The sequence below is a fragment of the Fusarium keratoplasticum genome, chromosome 2, assembly GCF_025433545.1.
Source record: "Fusarium keratoplasticum isolate Fu6.1 chromosome 2, whole genome shotgun sequence".
Lineage (NCBI taxonomy): Eukaryota > Fungi > Ascomycota > Sordariomycetes > Hypocreales > Nectriaceae > Fusarium > Fusarium keratoplasticum.
Window position 1 is genome coordinate 1,214 of NC_070530.1, and position 19,770 is coordinate 20,983.

General features: G+C 50.8%; 6 protein-coding genes across 6 annotated transcripts; 3 read left to right on the top strand and 3 right to left on the bottom strand.

Moving 5' to 3' along the window:
• Positions 1-568: 568 nt before the first annotated feature.
• NCS57_00191600 (MFS domain-containing protein) lies at positions 569-2,286 on the top strand (the record flags this gene model as incomplete). Its single annotated transcript, XM_053051963.1, has 5 exons — positions 569-601; positions 687-812; positions 872-1,366; positions 1,419-2,089; positions 2,142-2,286. The coding sequence occupies 5 exons, from the start codon at positions 569-571 to the stop codon at positions 2,284-2,286; spliced, it is 1,470 nt and encodes a 489-aa protein (XP_052917209.1).
• A 4,471-nt stretch (positions 2,287-6,757) lies between these two features.
• On the top strand, positions 6,758-7,900 carry NCS57_00191700 (AAA-12 domain-containing protein; the record flags this gene model as incomplete). The annotated part of the gene is made up of 1 exon (XM_053051964.1): positions 6,758-7,900. One exon carries the CDS (start codon positions 6,758-6,760, stop codon positions 7,898-7,900), a length of 1,143 nt encoding a protein of 380 aa, XP_052917210.1.
• A 1,865-nt stretch (positions 7,901-9,765) lies between these two features.
• NCS57_00191800 (Zn(2)-C6 fungal-type domain-containing protein) lies at positions 9,766-11,911 on the bottom strand (the record flags this gene model as incomplete). Its single annotated transcript, XM_053051965.1, has 2 exons — positions 9,766-11,629; positions 11,679-11,911. The coding sequence occupies 2 exons, from the start codon at positions 11,909-11,911 to the stop codon at positions 9,766-9,768; spliced, it is 2,097 nt and encodes a 698-aa protein (XP_052917211.1).
• Positions 11,912-12,781: 870 nt separating this feature from the next.
• NCS57_00191900 (uncharacterized protein) lies at positions 12,782-13,649 on the top strand (the record flags this gene model as incomplete). The annotated part of the gene is made up of 4 exons (XM_053051966.1): positions 12,782-12,902; positions 12,958-13,072; positions 13,232-13,314; positions 13,366-13,649. The coding sequence occupies 4 exons, from the start codon at positions 12,782-12,784 to the stop codon at positions 13,647-13,649; spliced, it is 603 nt and encodes a 200-aa protein (XP_052917212.1).
• Positions 13,650-13,997: 348 nt separating this feature from the next.
• On the bottom strand, positions 13,998-15,314 carry NCS57_00192000 (uncharacterized protein; the record flags this gene model as incomplete). Its single annotated transcript, XM_053051967.1, has 5 exons — positions 13,998-14,228; positions 14,277-14,375; positions 14,426-14,946; positions 14,998-15,160; positions 15,213-15,314. 5 exons carry the CDS (start codon positions 15,312-15,314, stop codon positions 13,998-14,000), a joined length of 1,116 nt encoding a protein of 371 aa, XP_052917213.1.
• A 371-nt stretch (positions 15,315-15,685) lies between these two features.
• Positions 15,686-17,167, bottom strand: NCS57_00192100 (uncharacterized protein; the record flags this gene model as incomplete). Its single annotated transcript, XM_053051968.1, has 1 exon — positions 15,686-17,167. The coding sequence occupies one exon, from the start codon at positions 17,165-17,167 to the stop codon at positions 15,686-15,688; it is 1,482 nt and encodes a 493-aa protein (XP_052917214.1).
• Between the last annotated feature and the right edge of the window lie 2,603 nt (positions 17,168-19,770).

Sequence of the window (19,770 nt, forward strand, 5' to 3'; positions counted from 1 at the left end):
GGATTGGTGGTGCTTGGTGGCTGTAACTAATGCCGCTGAGTTTTAGGACTTCTCCCCTTCGTCTAGACTATGCTAAGCTGTCTTTGGTTGCATCTAAAACCCGCTACTGCCGAGTATCCGTTCACTTAGACTGGATCGGCAGCGCTGTTCGGCTATTCGACAATGCCGTATTGCCGCGAAGCGCACCCAATCGGTGCTGAACGGAATTGAGTGGACCATTGTAAACTCGGCAACTCAGGATCAAGTACAACTCCGTGGATGGAGCAAGATGACGACCTCTACAGTAGCATTACGGTAAATCCTGAGATCTACCAAACTCCAGGAAAATACCTCGTCGGGCGAAGTGGAGCTGGGATGGCAACTTTGGTCTTAAAACCCTACTGTACTGTTTAGTACATCACTGACTCAGCGCTTGCTAGGGAGGCCCATATCTAGGTGAGAGGACTCCTCGTTGAGATAAAATTTTCTTTTCGTTTTCAGGTAGTCTCCCCTAAGTCACCAATCCAAGTGTATCTTAGCGAACATGACGAAACACGAAGTTGAGTCGTTGGAGAACTCACAAGCGAACATGATGAAGCCCGAAGTTGAAGCATTGGAGAATGTGAGTTCTACACCATTTGCAAGTTGGGATTTCTGGACACTTCCTCAGGTCCATGATGGAATTTAATCACTAACATTTGACCAAGCGTGATGCAGGATATGGTCTGACCGAAGAACACAAACACTATCTTGTTGAGCGCCATGGAACCGTCGAACTGGATCCTATTCCCTCTATGCACGATGCCGACCCTTTGAACTGGCCCAAATGGAAGGTATGTACACTTCCAGATGTTACTTCAAACGCACAATAGGCTTACTCGATGTTCAACAGAAAATCATGAATCTCTCTCTTGTTTCCTTCCATGCCTTCGTGGCCACGTTTACTGCGTCCTGCATCCAGTCGGCCTTTGTCGAAATCGCCGAAGATCTCAACCAGACCGTACAGTCAACAAGCTACCTGGTTTCTATTCAAATCGCCGTCCTAGGTGGTGCGCCCCTGTTTTGGCGCCCCCTCTCCCAACGATATGGCCGACGACCGCTCTTCTTGATGGCTTGCATCTGCAGTCTAGTCTGTAACGTTGGCTGTGCCGTTAGCCAATCCTATGCAACGATGGCCCTCTGCCGAGCACTCGTCTCGTTTTTCATTTGCCCTGCCATGGCCATCGGGACTGCGGTCGTGCAAGAGACGTTCTTCCGCAAAGAGAGGGCCCGATTCATGGGTATCTGGACATTGATGGTAACACTGGGAGTCCCTGTTGCCCCATTCATCTGCGGCTTCGTCGCTCAGAGAGTTAACTATAGATGGATCTACTGGATCCTGGCCATTGTAAGTTGACCCTGGATTCTCTGTTCTTGTTACTGCTCCTGACTCTACCTAGACAAATGGCGTGCAGTTTCTCCTCCACATCTTCTTTGGACCCGAATCTCGATTCGATCGCGCGCACGTACCGCAAGGGATGTCTACATTCAAACTGGAATACCTCAGCTTCCGTCGCATTGATCACACCCCACTCAAACTCATCGAATTCGTTCACCCGCTCCGTCTCGTGGCGTTTCCCAATGTCATGATACCAGCAGCCGCCTACTCCATGATCTTCCTGTTCGGTAATATCATGCTTACCTTCATGATTCCTCAAATATTCCCCGAAAAGTTCGGTTTCGACACTCAGCAGGTTGGCCTTCAGTACATCGGTATCATTGTCGGGACATTGATTGGAGAGCAATTTGGCGGAATCATGTCCGATAAATGGATGTGGTTACGCGAACGCAAGGGAAAGATGCCACAACCAGAATACCGCTTGTGGCTGAGCTATCTCGGCCACCTGTCGACTATCTGCGGTGTCGTGGTCTTCTTGGTGCAGTCCGATAATGCCTCGGACAAATGGAATGTTACTCCCATTATCGGGGCGGGTATTGCGGCAGCAGGCAACCAAATTGTCACGACGGTCCTGATCACCTACGCCGTGGACTGCTACCCTGACGATGCTGCAGCGGTCGGCGTGTTCATCAGCCTCGTCCGTCAAATGTGGGGTTTCATCGGACCTTTCTGGTAAGTCATTGTGATAAAGATGCATCTGTCCTTCGACTAACGAAAGCAACAGGATTCCGAACATGGCCAGAGAAATTGGACTTAGTGAAAGTGCAGGAGTGGCAATAGCTCTGATTGTAGTGGTGGCATTGATCCCTACGATGGTGCTGCAGTGGAAGGGAAGATATTTGCAAAAGTGCAATGATAAGACAGGCTAGTCCGGTTTCGACTTCCATGATTATGCATGTATTAGCATATTTAGATTGCAAACGTCATGGCTGTACTTGTCGGACTCTTATAAATCATGTTTTTCTTTTGAGAATCACGATGGAGCAAACATGTGAATTAGTGAAGGGTCATCCTTTAGTTGACCCGGTTAGGTTAAGATGCATGTGACTACGAGGGGCCTGATCACGCTCCCTGGAAGTAACAAAGCCAGCTTCGTTTGGATTCGCGAGCAACCATCGTGAAAGGTTCTGGGCTTTATATATTGAAGATTAGTGTATCAGGATAGGGCCGTCTCTTAATATTAGCACCAGCACATCAGTCTGTCAGAAATCTAGCCCCGCCGTAAGGGAATTAAGAGAGCCTTGGTTCTAAAGTCCAGATTAGCGTCCAGATCTTAGCTGTTGCGATGCTCCACGCCGGGGTACGGCTTGAGTCAGAAGTCCACCGACGCTACCCTGTTTAGAAGCCTGCTCATTGTTCGTGTCTTTCAGTGCCTCGGCTAAGTGCCCCATCGCTTCTGTCCTTGGTTTTTATTACCGTGCGAGGAGTGAGGAAGATTATGGGCGTTCGTGGCTCGGAGATCTCGCAGCTGAAGGGCCACTCGCATTCGTCCTTCCGGTATCTCCTTGCTTGCGCGAAGACTGCCATCGCGTACTGTGCATGGATCTAAACCAATTATAGTTAGTATCTCACTTGACTCACTCTGGCTGCAATATGGCAATAACGATCTGCCGCCAAATATTTGGGATACTTAGATAATGCCTTAGCAGTAGGGCGAGTATGCGATGGCAGTCTTCGCGCAAGCAAGGAGATTAGCCCAGCCTTTCCTGCTGCTGTGTTACATCAGGAATGGGGGTTCTGATGATCGCCCAGCATCAACCAATTGGCGGCAGCACCAAAAGAGAAGCAAGCATATCACTTATCATTGAGGTTATTCTTCAGAGACTAATAATGTGTATGACACCGGTTCGTTTGTAATTCACAATCACCTGAACTGGTCACAGACCAGCTGGGGATCCCTTCTCAACTCATGTCTTGAAGTCTCAGCTGTGAGCCATGCAGCAGGCTCCGCAAGTATAAGCGCTGTGACCGCTGTTGCCCTTGTCGTATTAGTTATTCCAGCCTGGACGGCGACAGGCCACATAGCCGCAGAAGGGCCTCTGTCTGCCTATCCCATGAGTTAGCAAAAACCTCCGTTTTATACCTCGCCCCACTGTTATTACTCTCGCAAAGATGATGCGTCAGTATGACTAAATCTATTAGCACCTTATGCTTTGAGTACTTATTGCCAAGGCAAGACTCGGTGTTGATCAAAGTATCTCGCTGAGAAAGGGATCTGATTGACTTAGAGCCCCTGTCGTGACCGCCGCGGAGGTTTTTGCCAGCTCATGGGATAGCACTGAAAAGCCCCTAATAATCTTTCCAAACTCTCCCAGTCTTGCAAGTGTCACCCCAGGCCGCGTCCTCAGTCGGAAGGACTACCGCACTTTTTTTTTTTCCTTTCCAAACATCCTTCGTCTAACCATCGGCGCATCGACTCTTCTAGCGGTCAAGTCCAGCGGTGGCTAGTCCGTTACCAGCTGGGAAGGTCAAGCCGAAGGGGTGACGTGTGTTTTGCTGCGCGTCTCCAAATGACGAAGAAGCGGACGACTCCAACTCCTAAGCTCAGCCTGCTCGAGTGGCACCATCCACGGTTCCCGTTCCAATCGACCATACTACGAGGGCTACCTCAGATACAACCATCACCGCCAGAATGCAAGCAATACCTCCGTCGTTTCAAGCACTGCTTCACGCATTAAACAATCCGGCATGTTTACGTGCAAAGTCACCCGAAAATTCGAACAACCCCATAGACATTGTTGCAGTTCGTGGGCTTGGTGTCCACTATGAGAAGACGTGGGCTTGAACACCAAAAGAAGGTTATGTGGGCGACTCATGCAATTGGTTAAAGGACATCTTTCTGGCTAACGTTCCCAATGCGAGAATCATGTTGTTCGGATACAATTCTGTAGTGGGACGGAGTAAATCCATCAGCGATATCAACAGCTTCAGCGAACAGCTCCTCCAATTGGTACTTAAACGACGTTCCGACGCACAAGGGTGTCGTCCACTGGTCATTGTGTGTCACAGTCTTGATGGAATTATTGTAAAAAAAAAAAAAAAAAAAAAAAAAAAAAGGTACTCTTATTCTTACTATTAGGCCGACAGCCATTCACAACTGCAATGTCACAGACAACAGCCTTCGAATCTAGGCATCGATTTATGCCAATGAGCGACGGAGTAAGCGAACATTATGTTCAGACCTGCTTGGCAGCCCAAGAGAAATTCTCCCCATGGCTACCCCTCATAGAGGGTCAGCAACAGCGTTCTTAAGCTCCATCGGTGCCAACATACTCAAAGCCGCATCCTGGGTTCCAAGCACCAACAGCACCCTCGTTAAGACGCTTGAGGATATTTCAAGTCGTAACTGGAAGTGGCAGTATGAGAATTTACGAGGTATATTTGTCTCTCTCTCAAGTCTCCAGGTTAGACTCAAGATGGCTATTTTCTCGATGCCAAGGACGAATTCAACCAATCCAACAAGTTTATGAAGTCGCTGGCTGAACAACCACTACTCGAGTACGTGACTTCTTTCCTCCCACGACATCTACGAAGGCTACAGGGAGATTCTCCTGTTCTCCAGGAGTTAAACTATATTTGTCTCGGTGTAACGTTTTACGTGTAGCCACCGCAACCCGTGGGATAATGCTCATAATAGGCGGTTCGTAGCGATGCTAAATGATGCTATTGCAACAATCTAACGCACTGCTCACGCAAGATAGAGGTATCATGATTCATATGTATTGGCTGTAAATAATAAAGGATGCCCTGCAATCCATAATCAGCACATCGTCAGCGCCACGTTGACTGTTTCAAGGATCATCGCGTTGCATGTGCGTAGATAGGCATTTTCTGGGGATAGACATGACCTGAAATCATGATCAATATGATTCATCCAGTATTACATCCACCAAGACAAGGCTACTTCACCATCAATTAAACAAGTAGGAGTAGCACTCATCATTCCTTTATAAGAATTGCGACGCCTGTCAACTGTTTTCTTTTTTCGTCTATCTCAGTCTTTGGACTCTCTCGTAAACCCTCCTGGATAATCATGTTAATCTCATCCTGCTTTTCGAGCACTGGGGACTTTTCGACAACGCCAGTTTCGTGCATCATGCGACTTGTAATTGTTTCGCTTAGCCACGTAAAGGCCTCAACCAGCCCCTGGCCGGTCCTCATGTTAGTTCCAAACACTTCCTTTGCGGACCATCAGTCAGAGTCACTTTATCAAATCGGGCAACTCACACAAGATCTATCCCCAAGCGAGATTGAGTTGTCGTCAATATAGTAAGCTCTTGATTGCTGTAGAGTCTGGGCATGCTGCATAAGTAAGTTAGCATAAAAACAAAACTTGGTGGGATTCCAAAACGTACGGGAAGGTCTTGTTTGTTCGCCAGAATCAGCAATGGTATATCCTTGCACATCCCATCGCCATGTAGTGCGATATCCAACCACTCTCTCACTTCTGGGGGCCGGTCAGTATCATTCGCATCAATAACCCAGACCACTGCATCGGCATGCTTGAAGAATGACAGTTCCATTCTTCGAAACGAGTTTGGTCGGCCACCACCGATGTCAATCACTTGAAAGGTGACATTGCCACATCTGTGACTTCAATGTTGAAGCCGATTTTTGGTTTCAACTGCGATGCGTCATCTTCATACATTGATAGATGTGTGCGCAGCAGAGTTGACTTTCCAGAGGCGTCAAGACCACTAATGAGGATTCGATGATAGACAGGGAGGTTGCTAAATTGGCTCGTAATGAGGTGGACGTGGCCGGCTTAAGGACACCGATGGAGATTAGCAAACGACGGGTGTAGGCGACTAGGTTGGATATGGTTGACGATTTTATTTAGCGAATTCTTGTAGCAGAAGACACAAGATACTTGGTTCGCCGATGGAGTTGTTGTGTTATACTGGTCTAAGCGGTAGCCTGGCTGACTAGATAGTTGCTTACGGCGAACACGTGGTCCATACACGCGCTTGGGCTTGCCTAATTGATAATTAGTCATATCCTTGTGCCAAATTGGCGAAGAATCGTGGATATTATTGTCATAGTCAGAAAGGACAAGTAATCTTCCTCGTTGAAGTCTCGATACTCTACACCATAGATTCTCAAGATTAGCCACTAAGCGCGGGGCGTATTCAATGACCTAATTATTACCGAGCTCTCAACCTTGGGCAGGACAACAAAGAACTCTGTGATCTCCACCTCCGATTGGAGGCTCTCCTAGGCCTCCCAAACCCAACGACTGAAGGATCGTCCCACGAGAAAGATGATACCGAGTCGAAAGGAGCTCCCAAGGCAATCCCCTTCGAATCTTTTGCCGACCTTGTCAAAATTGCAAGGGGTGTGATGACCGTCCGCGAGTACGCTGAGCGACAATCCGGCCTGAAGCGGCAGTTCACAGTCCGCAAGGACATTGTCCGCCTCATGAGTCAAGTTGTGATATGCAGCAACTTTGTCGTCGTCACTCCGAGCATTGCCGCAAGTGAGCCCTACCAGGCATACAACAATCAGTGTGCGAGAGCTGTTATTCTCGACGAGGCAGCTGCAATGCATCGCACTGACGGTCTCATCGTCTATTGGAACACACCCAGACCCATGATCGTCGTTGGTGACGAAAAGCAACTGGTACCTACCTTGGTGACAGCAAACCAGAAGGACGAGACAGGAAACGACATCAATCGGTTCGGCGACGATGCCAGGGTCTCTTTCCTTAGTTGGTGGCTCCATCTGGGATTCCCTGCTTTTCATCTTTACAAGCAGTACCGAATGGCCCGTGGGATGTTCGTCTTGTCCCTTGAATTCGTCCTTCAGGTTGTGGTAAACGAGTTCAAGTACGCTGAATCGTGTGAGCTAACTAACTTCTCTTACGCCGGCGATATCCAGGCGTACTTGCAGCACACGGCCAACTTGGTTCTGCCTGCCGACACGATGTCGCCTGTTTTCATCAACTGCCACAACTGCGTGGACTCTGTCTCCCAATCTCGCTACAACGCCCGAGCAGTCGAGTGTATGGTGAAGTGGCTGCGGTCATTCATTGGCGCGCTGGGTGTCCCCACAGATCGGATTGCCGCCATCACACCTTACCGTGCCAACTTGCAGCACATCCGGTTCCGGTTCAGCGCAGAGCTGACCTTGGAGAGGATCGAAGTCCCTACCATCGACACGTTCATGGGGCGGGAGGCAGACATAGTCCTGCTTTGTCCCGCGGTAGACAAGGAATCTGGCCCCGGGTTTACAGCCCACCCCCAGCGACTCAATGTCGCCATCACTCGTCACCAGACTGCTTTGTTTGTGGTTGGCGACATCGACACCATCCCGGCCCCCGACTCTGGCAGACCCAAGCGCCCGCGGACTGAAGGCGCGACGGCCGAGGACGGAGCCTCGGTAAAAGTCAACCTTCGCATGATGACAAAGATGTTTCAGTGGTTCCGCGACAATGGCATGATCATCCATCTCCAGGGGGATCCCAACGTCGACCCAGACGCATGAATCACAGAAGGACACGGTGCTGCTGTTGATGGAGGCGGAAACACCTGGGGAACGTCTGCTCCCACTAGGAGTGACGACACGTGGGAAAACATTGTTGCTGCGGGATGTGCTAAGACGGCAGTTCACTTGTGAAAGGAGCATTGACGTGGAGATGCGGGACACTTATGTGTATAGTAGTAAAGAAGTAAAAGAAGAAGCAAAGACAGGCTGTGTGCCGCCTTGGGCTACCCGTGCGTTACTACCGTGTTAAATATAGTTCCGCCTTTAAAGTAATCCCGGTTTAAGCGCGCCTCGTGGAATGAAGCTCGAGTGTTTCCAGGCTGGTAAATCGGGCTAGGGGGCAACATCTTGTCAATACGATGGAATCGGGGAGGTAGTTCCTGAGTACACAATCTATAATACCGGTAATTTGCGTACAAGCCAGGTGCCAACTTGAGATGACTCGATGGCTCTGGTGTCCGAATTGAGATGCTCCATCCAGAGCATGGTTCTTATGGCTCCATCTGGATCAGTGACAGGTACCTGCTTGATCGTTACTATACAGACGATTATCATTCCTCTCGCGCTGAATCAAGGGCGGCATTCTCTTTCGCCACATATCTTTAGCTCGCACATAAGCCCAAATCCTTCAAGCTCATACCTTTTTTTTCTTATAGCCGCTTTACAAGATATGGCAGTCAACATCTGTTTAACCTTTGAAATCTGATCCCAACAGGCCCTGTAGCCGTGCAGGGCCAGCCACCTTCCCGCCAGCCGAATACTTAGCTCAGTAACGTCTTGCAAGGTATCTTGGTCTCTCAAATCCTTATCACGGGGAGGCTTCGGTTTCTTCTAGCTCAGTGACCAATGCTCCAAGACAGGAGTGACTGTGGGAGAGTAAGATATTTACCGAATATGGGAGATGTGTATTGCTTGGTTCCTCGAGTCTTGCAATATGATACCATGGTTTATCTATGACTGCCCATCGCTGCGTTTGACATATGCGTCGCAGAGCCCAGTTTGACGAGCCTAACAATGTTCAAATGGGAGCTGCGTCAAGCGCCCAAAGGTGGATTACTAGCTGCGATTGAAGAGCATTCCGTGTCTTTCAGCACTCAACCGCGTCGTTCACAAGACAAGACAAATTAAACTCGTGCTGTCACGGGAACGTTTCAAGAAGCAGAATTGCCTAGCCAAGATCATGCAGGAGAGGGGAGTCTTGTACCTCGGCGTCTTCGTCGTTAAGGGGCTCTGGGGTCTATTTGTGAAATCTGAAGAAGAGCATTGGCGAAGTGTCAAAGATTGAACCGGAGCCCCCTATGTCTTCTTGTAATATTAGGAATCACGTCCTCTCTCGGGCAGAACATTGCGCAGCTGTTTCATTGCTAGGAGTCATATGCGCGTGTTACTAGCACGACGTCTTCGAATAAGCAGTGCTGCTTAAAGAGTGACCAGGACCGTCTAAGCCTTGTCAAGGTATATCATATTACGTGAATTGGATTAGACCATATTATTAGAGTGATCTCCTTAGCATATGTATTTCAGACAAACCACCTTTACGTTATGATGAGCAGAGTTCCTGCTGTCATGGATGACATTGGTCGTTAAGCAACGGCTGGTCTGAATTACCATATGGAAGCCATGGAATTCATAACACAGGGTCTGATATCTAAAGAATCCTTTTCATTCATAAGGCCAGAATCTAAAAACACTCCCTCGCCGGGTGAAGGGGTTATTAGCCCAAATGAACAGATTCGGCAAACCGTTAAATAGGCAAGTGCAAGGAGATCTTCCATAACTCAAGACCCCTCATTGCTTCGTATCATATACGATGCCCAAGGCCTCTCATCGTGAGTAAAACTACTATTTCCAGATCGAACTATGACCTATGTTTGACTCGATGACTCAGTGACGCCAATATGTCCGAGTGAAGATGCCAACCCTGAGTCCAAATCTCTCATCAAGTCTCCCCATAACAGGGTAGAAGGCGTTTCTCCCGCCCAGGATGGATCGTCAGGTAGGTTGTCCAGCCCGATATTGGCCAACACCTCTTCCCCGATACTCATAACATTGTAGGTGCTCGGGACAGAGGATTCGCCGACAGTCTCCAGGCTGGTCTGTTGGTCAGCAGGCGTGTTTGCGGGCGTGACTATTCCCAGTCGAGCGCAAAACGCCTGGACAATGTCCAGGCATTTCGTCTTGAGGTTCTGAGCCAGCTGCACCATGTCGCTGGAGCCAGCTCTCTCGAATACTCCCGCAGCCCGAGTGAGTGCCTTACGTGCTGAGGGAGACAGTGGACAAATGGGATACCCACAGGCGAAGCCAGCCAGGGCAAAAGTTGCCGTTCGTTGCCAGTCGATAACCTGGTACCAGCCCGTAAGGATCTCTGAGTCGTTCAGCACATGGTGCAACATGTTGGTCACCATAATAGCAGAGTTGACGCAGGTCATGCAGTGGTTGTCGCTAGAGAACGTGCCAAGGGCCGGTGTCGGCAGAAATGAGTTGAAGGTCCTGGTGAGCATCATGATCAGTGTGTGATAGTCGAGTTCGAGGATCAGGCGCTGTCTCTGTAGCCAAAGAGGCTCTGTCTGACTCAGGTTCAATGCGGAACGGTCAACAGAGAATGGGACTCCCTGTACTCGTGGTGTTTTGAGTGCTTCTGGAAGCTCTTGGATCCATACTTTAAGTCGTTTGAGCTGTTGCGAGAGATACTGGGCGCACTTCTCACGTGACGAAGGATGTTGATAAAAGTCTGGAGAGTCTATGTCTTCCAAGACGTCCTCGGACACGGCCACCAACTCGGTTTGGATCTCACGAACTATCTGGAAGAGCCGTTGCCTTTCGTACTGGAAGCGGAGCCAGTTGACGTCTGCGAGGGTAAATGTTGGCCCGGTAAGCTGTGCAACCTGGTCTGGTTCTGGCTGCGACATGCTGTATACCTGGGAGTCCTGGATCGCGAATGGACGGCCCAGGTACAATGAGAGCTGTGTGTCGAGGGTGGTCAAACACGTCCAGATTCTCGAGTCTGGCGTCAATAATCTTGGCTCGCCCTCCGACATCTCGTCACGGTCATGCCCGAATTGAAGACCCAGCGATTCTGCAGCTCTGATCGCTGACCCGGTCATCATGGAGGCTGAATTAACTTGGCCGAGGGCGAGGAGGTAGATGGCGCTCAGGAAGTAGCACTGAACTGTGCTCAAGGATGGGACTTCGAGGTCCTGACTAAGAAGTTGCCGAGATTGGAGGTAGAAGCCGTATCCTGGTTGATCAGGAAGCGCCACAGCGTCCGATGCCGTGTAAGAGGAGCCGAAGTGAACGCACAGCGCGATAACAATGTCCACCAAGGGACAGGGCTTTCTTCCCGTTGAGCTTTGCCAGAGAGTATCATAGTGACGCCGAAAATCGGCCTCGTCTAACACAGGATAGACGGCGTGATAACCCTGCCAGTAAAGGTCGAGTAAGGCGTCCTGCTGCTCGCGTTGCAGCTGACTGGAGGTTCTTATGTGAGATGGGGATGGTGAGAATTTTGAATCAGAGAGAAAGTTGGACTTAAAGTCCATCTTGGTGAATGTTGATAACCGATGAGTGAAGTAGACGAGCGATGAAGGGCCATAGTAAATTCCGTTCATCCGTGTCCCCTTCCATCTCGGGGAGCGTCTGCGTTTGGAAACACTCTTGACACTGGACGGTGACGGCTCCATCAACTTTGTCTCAAGTTCTCGGACCTGACTCCTCAGCCGCTGGACCTCCCTGCACGCTTATCAGCCATATGTGAGCATGATATGGGGCCTCAACTTACCGAGTCGCGGCCGCAACGCTCTTGAAGTCATCACGACCGGAATTGACGCATTCTCGCTTCGCTTGCTTGCAGTTACGACACGGGCGCACCGAGTCACACTTTACCCGAGTCAAGCGACACCAGTCACACGCGCGGGAGACCTGAGCTCTCTTTGTGCGGGGTTGGGATGGCGGAGACGGAGGTTTTTCGCTCGAGAGCGAATTTGGCGTCGTGATGTCGAATGTGGTGAACATTGAGCGAAGGGGAAAGGAGGTACGACACAAGATATAAGGACGAGGGGCCCAAAAATGAAGTCTTTGACGATGGTTGACTTGTGTGTCCGTCCGTGGAGATGGATGATGCAGACTGTCCGCCCAACTCCCAGAGGTGAGCTCAATGGCCTGTTTAGCGTCATGCCCCATATTTGTCAGCTTCCTCATCTCGGGCCGTGGCAAACACCATGATACAGCGACAAACAATGTTGAACCAGCTGGAAAAGTAGACGCTGAGTGTCTAGAAGCGGGGAATCATGTTTTTAATGAATCCCAAGTCTAGATTCATCATCTTGAGGCCGTATTCCTCATGATCTCTCGATACCCTTTAACTGCCCAGACTGAGTGTGAGTTGCCTACCGACAATCACGGCCAATCATGCCCTTGTCTGTTTCTGGATTGGGAAATCGGAGATGCTCCGAAAACTCCTTGCGGAAGGGCCCCACCCTCAAATTGCCAATGCTGAGTCTCCAATTGAGCGGTCATGGTTCTTGCGTATCTTTGTCAAGGCCCAATGTCGGGAAGGCATATCGCAGATATGTTTGAGACGTAAGACTCTGTTCACTAGGGTCTATGCTTCATTTGTAGGCTGTTCAAGTCCGGGCTCGGGGGTACCTTGGCCTGTTTGCCTTTCGTGTGATGTCAAGTGGGACAAACAACTCGGAATTTGCCAAAGAAGGGCATGACGGGATCTGAACAAATGGTGGTACCCTCGCTTGCCTTATCCTCCTTAGAAACGAGGACATGCGGACGGGGAGTTGTAAAGGGCGGCACCTGCCTGGGGCTGTCAGCCTTTATCACGCCTTTGTCCTCATCCGACACATCACCACTGGGCACTTGATGTTGCAGAAGATGAAGATTCACTTGGCTCTCTTGATATTTATCACACGCGTTGCCCTTGGGTCTCAGCCCAAAGAGCGCCCGGCGACATTCTGTGGAGATCCTGCTCAAGGCGACTATACCCTTGTTCAAGGTGTGAGACTGCCACTTGGACGCAAAGTGCATCACCAGCTCATGCTTCTTTCCAGACCCATTCTTCGGCGATCAAGATTTCTGCCAGCCTGGCATTATCCTCGAGACCGTTTACGGCGACGCTTCTCTACGCTGGTTCATGATATACCAGAATGGCATCGACTTTAAGCCGTACCGGGCGATGAATGCAAGTTATTCTGCCTGACACAGGGCCTAGAGCTAATGATCCCAGCAGATCCCATCTAACACCGCTGTGTTTATTAACGTTCCCATGTCTTGTCGCTCTTTTTCAGGAAGAATCGTCCGCGGCTCTATTGTTAACTTCGACAGTCGAGCTCACAATCTGGGCACTTGGACAGAGATCAACTGGGACAACTACCCACGAGCGTATGGGGGAGTTTCTGTCATTGAAGGTGTCTCGAAACGCTGTGCTGGAAGTCAGACCGGGATCTAACATCATCCAGGCAACGACGGAGCTGTCCTCTTCCAGTCCGAAGACACGGGGGCCCCGGTCACGGGTTTCCCAAATAATCTCATCCCCATCGCGCCGGAAGAGTGCAGAACGATCAAAGACAGCCAGAGTCCAGCGCTGAAGCCGACTGACAAGGATGGATACGACCAACAGACCAGGGAGTTTACTATGGGGATCCTCGACGACGAGAGGGTGTCGATCCACAAGAACTACACCGCAACGGTTATGTCCCACAGCGGGAGGTTCAAGGTGACATTTCTCTACGGTTATCATTGATCTGAGGGCGGTCGGGGCTACACAAGTGACGGGTGTGCCGAGGTTAACACTGCTTGCTCTCAGTTTAACTGCTCCTTTTAACAATGGGATTCCCCCTAGTTTGTCTCATGGCTATCTCGGCATTCCCCTATGTTCTAAAATTACCGACCTTATCACTGTCCTCTCCATGTTCGCTATGAGAATGGCCGGCTTTCCCAATTCGGGAGTTAAAAAGAGAGCACGAGATAACCGCCTCCAGGCTCAACCCGGCGCAATGCGGGGTAGGTCTCTTGGCCCAATACCCATCGCCCTCCACTGTCTCAATGCCGTGTGGGGAATCCTGTCCTCGTGAGATGGGCCAAGATCCAGTCATGATCGTAGATAATCTATCACCCCCTTCCCCCACCGCACAGCACTCTTGTACTTCCACATCCCTGGTGCATTCCCTTTGGCGAGGCCCTCGATGGCATCTGCAAAGGCGTTCCCAAGGCCTTCCTCTTTAATCTGATGCACGGGGTAGAGGTACGTCTTGAATGAGAAGAGGATGGCACCCGTATTGGGGAGGCGAGTGAGAGTCTGTAGCTCAATGCGGAGAAATGTCTGCCCAGTATCAGTTCCGGTGTTCGCAGCGAAACAAATCAACCGCACCTTTTCAATGTCCACTTCTTGGTCGTCCTCGTACGTGTCGTCTCCGGTGATATGGTTCCCCTTTGAGTTAAACAGCTCCATATGAGTCTGAACCGACCACTGCGTCCATGTCAACATAAGAATCTCAATCTGTGTGAAGAGCAACTCACGTTCGTCCTCTTTACTCCCTTGCCAACCTCCAGCTTCCCAAAGAATCTCTCCATGCTAGCTCCAATTCGGTCATACGACGGCACTGGTGCATGGATCTCCTGGAGTGTCTTCCCCAGCTTCGCAGATGGGTCAAAGCCCGAAGGGAAACAGCACATGAATGCGACAGATCTATGACCATCGGGAAATTTCTGAAGAAGAAAGAAATCTTCCTCGACTGTCTCGCCCAGGGCGCGCAGGGCCACCTCGGCATTGGCCATGGGCGTGGTTGGAAAAGACATTCCCGTGACAACATTTCTACACGCGGACTTGTCGGAGGAGAGTTGGAAGATTGTGGGAAAGCGAGTTGGTAGATACTCAGATAAGAGGTACGTGTAGACTTCTCGCACGGCTGCGTCGCCCTCGGGGATACAGCCATGGACAGTAGAACCATGCTGAGCGATGAGTTCCCGTCGAAGGTTGATGCGGTCCAGATAGTCTTGATCGATGGTGATGAGCTCCGACGGTGTATCGGCCTTGATCGCTGCGAGAGCGTCAGCAGTCTGACGTCTTTATCCTCTAGTGTTAGACATACCCATTGTGATGTGATACGTAGGCTTAAACGGGCGCAGTTTTCGTCTCTCAGAGCCCTTCCAGTCAAAGTCGTACAGAGACTCGATGTGTAATTTCTCTTCCCGAGAAATGACCGCCTTGACCAACTGCGAGTGTTTTCTCCGACGGCACATCCATTGCTTAGTCTGTAGCACAGTTAGACGGGTTCGTAGCAAGTAGAAGTAGTGTAAAACAGACCAAAGCTCCCAAGGCCCAGAGTGTCAAGAACGCAACGACGGGGAGAGCGATCGACTGGATGAGTGGCCGCAGGGCATGGTCAAGTTCTTGGTTGAGGCTCATCTTGAGATGTTGTGATGGAGGTAAGACGACCAGGAATACAGCTTCTGGCAGCAACTCCAACATATGAACGCTGCCCTTTTATGACCATTAATCGCAGGTTACTCCGCACTCCGGTATCGCGGAGAACGCCACTCGCTCAATCCCGAATGAGGGCCTTGACAATGATAGACGTGATCATGGGGTGTGGTACTGGTACCTATTGGGCTAGTACACTGCACCACATCCACTCTCATATCCGCGACGAGATAAGGAAAACGTTCATTAACATTATATGGCCAATGCAAGTGTCCATCTAGCTTATCCCACATGGCTGGTATCGTCTATCATATATACAATCCGTTCTCGACAATCATCAGCTTGAATCTAATCCATCACAGCTCCCACCAAAGCTCTATCACCTCGTCTTTCATCTCATTTATCTTCAGCGGAGCCTTCTTGGCATTCCCCACCTTTTCATCACGTCCAGGTATATCATCCTCTACACGGTGGACGTACACCTGCCGCAGATTCTTTCCCACCTTTTCTGAATCGATCAGACGGTAGCTCTTCTTAAGGCGACGGTCCATCTTAGATCGCATCGGAGCCATGCTCCACTCAAACCCTGCGGCCCCTTCCCAACTGCCCTCCATCTTGTTCAGATCAACGCTCTCCAGCCCGGCGGAGTACTCGACGATGCTGTAGCCGTTGGTGAAGACCGTGTCGGACCCGAACGTGAACCGCTGCAGGAAACAACTTCCACAAAACTCGGAAACCTTGACCATCTTGTCGACGGGGGCCTGGTGCCACGATTTCCAGTGATGAAGACTCATGGGAAGACGACCAGATTCGTAGAAGCCACTCATATCCCCGCCCATGTCCAGCTGGTGGAGTCCTTTCACGACCGAGAGCTTTGTCTTGGTCTTGCTGTAGATACACTGCTTGAGGAGACCGTCGCCCTGGGGCACATGCTCCGCTGTCAGACATGCCTCGAGATGCGGGTCTAGCTCGCGAAGAAGTGCTGGGCTGAGGAAGATTCCTGCGCCCCCGAAGCCCATGTATCCATGGTGATTGACGGCGTCGTGGTTCTCCGACAAGCCGCCCACGTATGCCGGCAGATTGTGATTATATTTGCCAAGAATCTGACTGATCGGGTAGAGGGAAGGGAAGAAGGTGTCGTCGTCCACAATTGCCGTCCATTTCGTCTCGGGGGTCGCGTAACGGAGCAGTTCACGTACAATGGCAAAGTGCTGCTCGTTGGGGGTGATTTTGTCGTTCCATGGGCTCTTGATAATCAGCTCGACTCCGCGATCGTGAAACTGCCTCGTCAAGACTTCATATTTGGGTTCGTCGCCAGGGTCCGTAATCACCGCCAACAGTCGAGCGTGTGTGTTTCCGAGCCAGCTCTCGAACTGCGGCAGCGACTCGTTCAAGCGATCGAGGTTGGTGGCAACACCGAATAGGAAGCCAGAGTAATCTTGGACGGGGTATGGCGGCGGTACATTGAGCGTGATTGGTTCGCAACTTGACTCGGTCCAGCCCTCGCATGCCTGGTCCAGCTGGACGACTTGTCCGCGCTTGATGAGGGGATTGGGGTTCTGCGACACAACCTGGCTATCGAGCTTGGCGTTGATGGCCGGCCTAATGCATCGCTTTTGATACACGATGTTTCTTGTGAGGCCGTAGGCAGGGCGACGGAGGTGATCGAGGGTCGAGGCGCAAGACGGGGCGACAGCAAGGTTTGGGCGGTCGGCCTTCGCTTCGTCGAAGTGCAACGGGAGCGAAATGAATCCTCCGAGGTTGAGGAAGAAGAGTGCGACTACCACGAATGCTGTGACAGCAATTCTTCGCCGACCGGAGCGGTAACGGGATGGCATTGCCAACCTCGCACACGGATACACCGCCAAGCGATTGTTTCGAGACAATCGATGACGTCGCCGACGGCGTACAGCTCTGGTGGGTTCGATGCGGCGCTATCTGGATCGAGCGGGAGTGAAGGAGATCTCGACTGTTCGTTGCGACAGAGCTTGAGCGGTAGGTTCTATCAGAGGAAGAGTCGAAAAGAGTCGTACACTCGGAGATGTCGCAATCACCTCAGAACACGAAGTCAGGAGGTTGGGCGATGATGGATCGGAGGGACGAGTCCGTCTGGTGAGAATATAACCAAGAATGGGTATAAGGCAGAAGAAAGCAATATGAAAGACATCAAGACATATGTACCCCAAAGCGCAAACTGCTGATGTGCAAGACAAGACGAGGAGAGAGAAAGATCGAAGGTGAAGAAATCATGCCGGGGTTCCAAGGTCGCCCGCCAGGGGGCGGACAACTCTAAAAGCGTGGGGGGTGGGGCCGAACGATGTCCGGAGCGGCAGGCAATAAACCCGTGACTTCCCACAACCCGAAGCAGTGACAAGACAGGTTCAAAGTTGTGTTGCGCTGCTTTCGACATACAATGTGAAGCTGAAAAGTGTCATGGCTGATTTATTTTCCCCATGTTTGGATCGTATTCCTGCTGACGGAGCCGACGTCATGGTTCTTGAATCATGATAAGCGTCGTGGAAAAAGTGGAAACGGCTGCCCCCTATCATGAGCGCTGTGTTGGCCAGATGCTGTGATGGCGATAAGAGATAAGCGATAAGACGGTTGCTGAGCTGCTTCTTCTTTCTCAACCTCCAGTTACTTCATCACGAAAACCAGGTGCAGTGTTGTATGTATTTTTAGAGTGAGACAATGTCTTAGTTTTGTCTTGCTCGTAAAACAGAACGCGTTAATACCGACGGCAGAGATGCATTAGGACCGAGATGGGGCTGGCCTCTTTTTACGCACGTGACCCGGCATTTGGGTGATCGCAAATGCACAACCAGAAGTGAGGCTATCGCGGCTGCACACCTCCACCAATGTCCCGCTCGCGATGGAGGCGCTTTCTAGCTGCTCCTCCCTGGCCTCTGAGGCGGCGAAGGAGGCCATTGATTCCCTCGCTCCCTCCTACAGAGTGTCACTGACTCTAAATACTAAAGAAGGCCGAACCACCTCACGCTGCGATACTTTAACGGCCATACCTACGTGTCAGCGCCAAAGATGAGAGTGAGCGGCGAGGAATGAGCACGGAGGTGACTGGCTACCTGCCCGTACAAGCTCGTCATCAAGTCCTCCCCGGCCGGTAGGGTGCTCGACCGCGTGGATGAAGACAAGGCCAAACACAAATAATCACTGATTCTCCGATTTAGGGCCTTCGCCACCTACCGCGTTAAGGCCACCACGTAGAGGGAAGATGATGTTGTCTTGAGCTGGAATCCTGGCTCTCAACCTGCTTGGGTTCTCGCGAGATTGAGGAGTGACCACAATCACATTGTCAGGCAAGGCTCGAAGAATGATCTCAGCGTCATTCTCCTTCACGACAGCACCTACAAGACCAGCCACTTTAGTCTACTACCATTCAACATCTGCGGCGTCATATCTACGAATGATATCTTCCAGGTCGCCGCTGTCTTCCTCAGCGGCGAGGGTGAGGCTCGATACGGCTCGGCTACCGTAACTCTATTACCACCTCCATGGGGCCGAAATCCCAATGCCCAAGGTCACCCATAACGGGTCGAAACCTTGCTCGAATCCTTTCTCCATCCAGTTCTCGACAAAGTAATTCACATTCTCTGCCGTCGGCACTTCAACATGGATATCCTGCAAAATGAAGCAGCACCTCCTCAAAGCCACCTTCGATGCTATCGCTACCGAGAAGACCATGGCTCGATAAAGCACTCGTCGCGACCCTAGTCTCTTCGAACGCAAGAAGGGCCGCGAGGCCGCCAAGACGAATGCATCAGGATGTCCTCCTTCCACTGCCCCAGCTACCATGTATGTACCTTTTCTCTTCGCCATCAAAAGAACAATGCTCCCTTCTTGTGCCCACAACCCCAATTACCGTTCAACATCCTTACAGATATCTACAGACACTAGATCAAGATATCTCTTCAGTCTCCTCCAGCGTGAGCAACCCTAATTAATAAGATATGTTAGTTACAGGCGGTCTCCTGAGTGTATGAGCAGTCTCACCAAGTAGAATCAGTTCAATATCTATCAAGTCGAAGGCATTCTAATCAGCTGCAGTGTGGCGTTTGCGACTGCGTCGTGAAGATCTTTTAGCCTTGCGTCCTCTCTTCCCACCGTAATATTAGTCTACAACATCGTCAAGTCCGTCTTCCGTTGTCGAGGTGGCGTCAAAATGACCAAACCATTCTTCTTGTAGCTTGAGGTTCTCGCAAGCCCCCAGGATCTCGTCGTTCTCTGCGGCACTTTCCACCTCAAGCGTAAACTCGAAAGGGGGTCCACCTACCTGCGATAAGAGAAGCATGATTCGGCGGAGGGCGGGCTTCAAGCCTCCATTTGTTGGCTACTTTGGGTCAGCAACCCCTGCGGCATCTTGGATTCTAGTGATGGTCATGTCTAGCTGATGCCTTTCCGCCAGGTAACGACGAGCGATCCT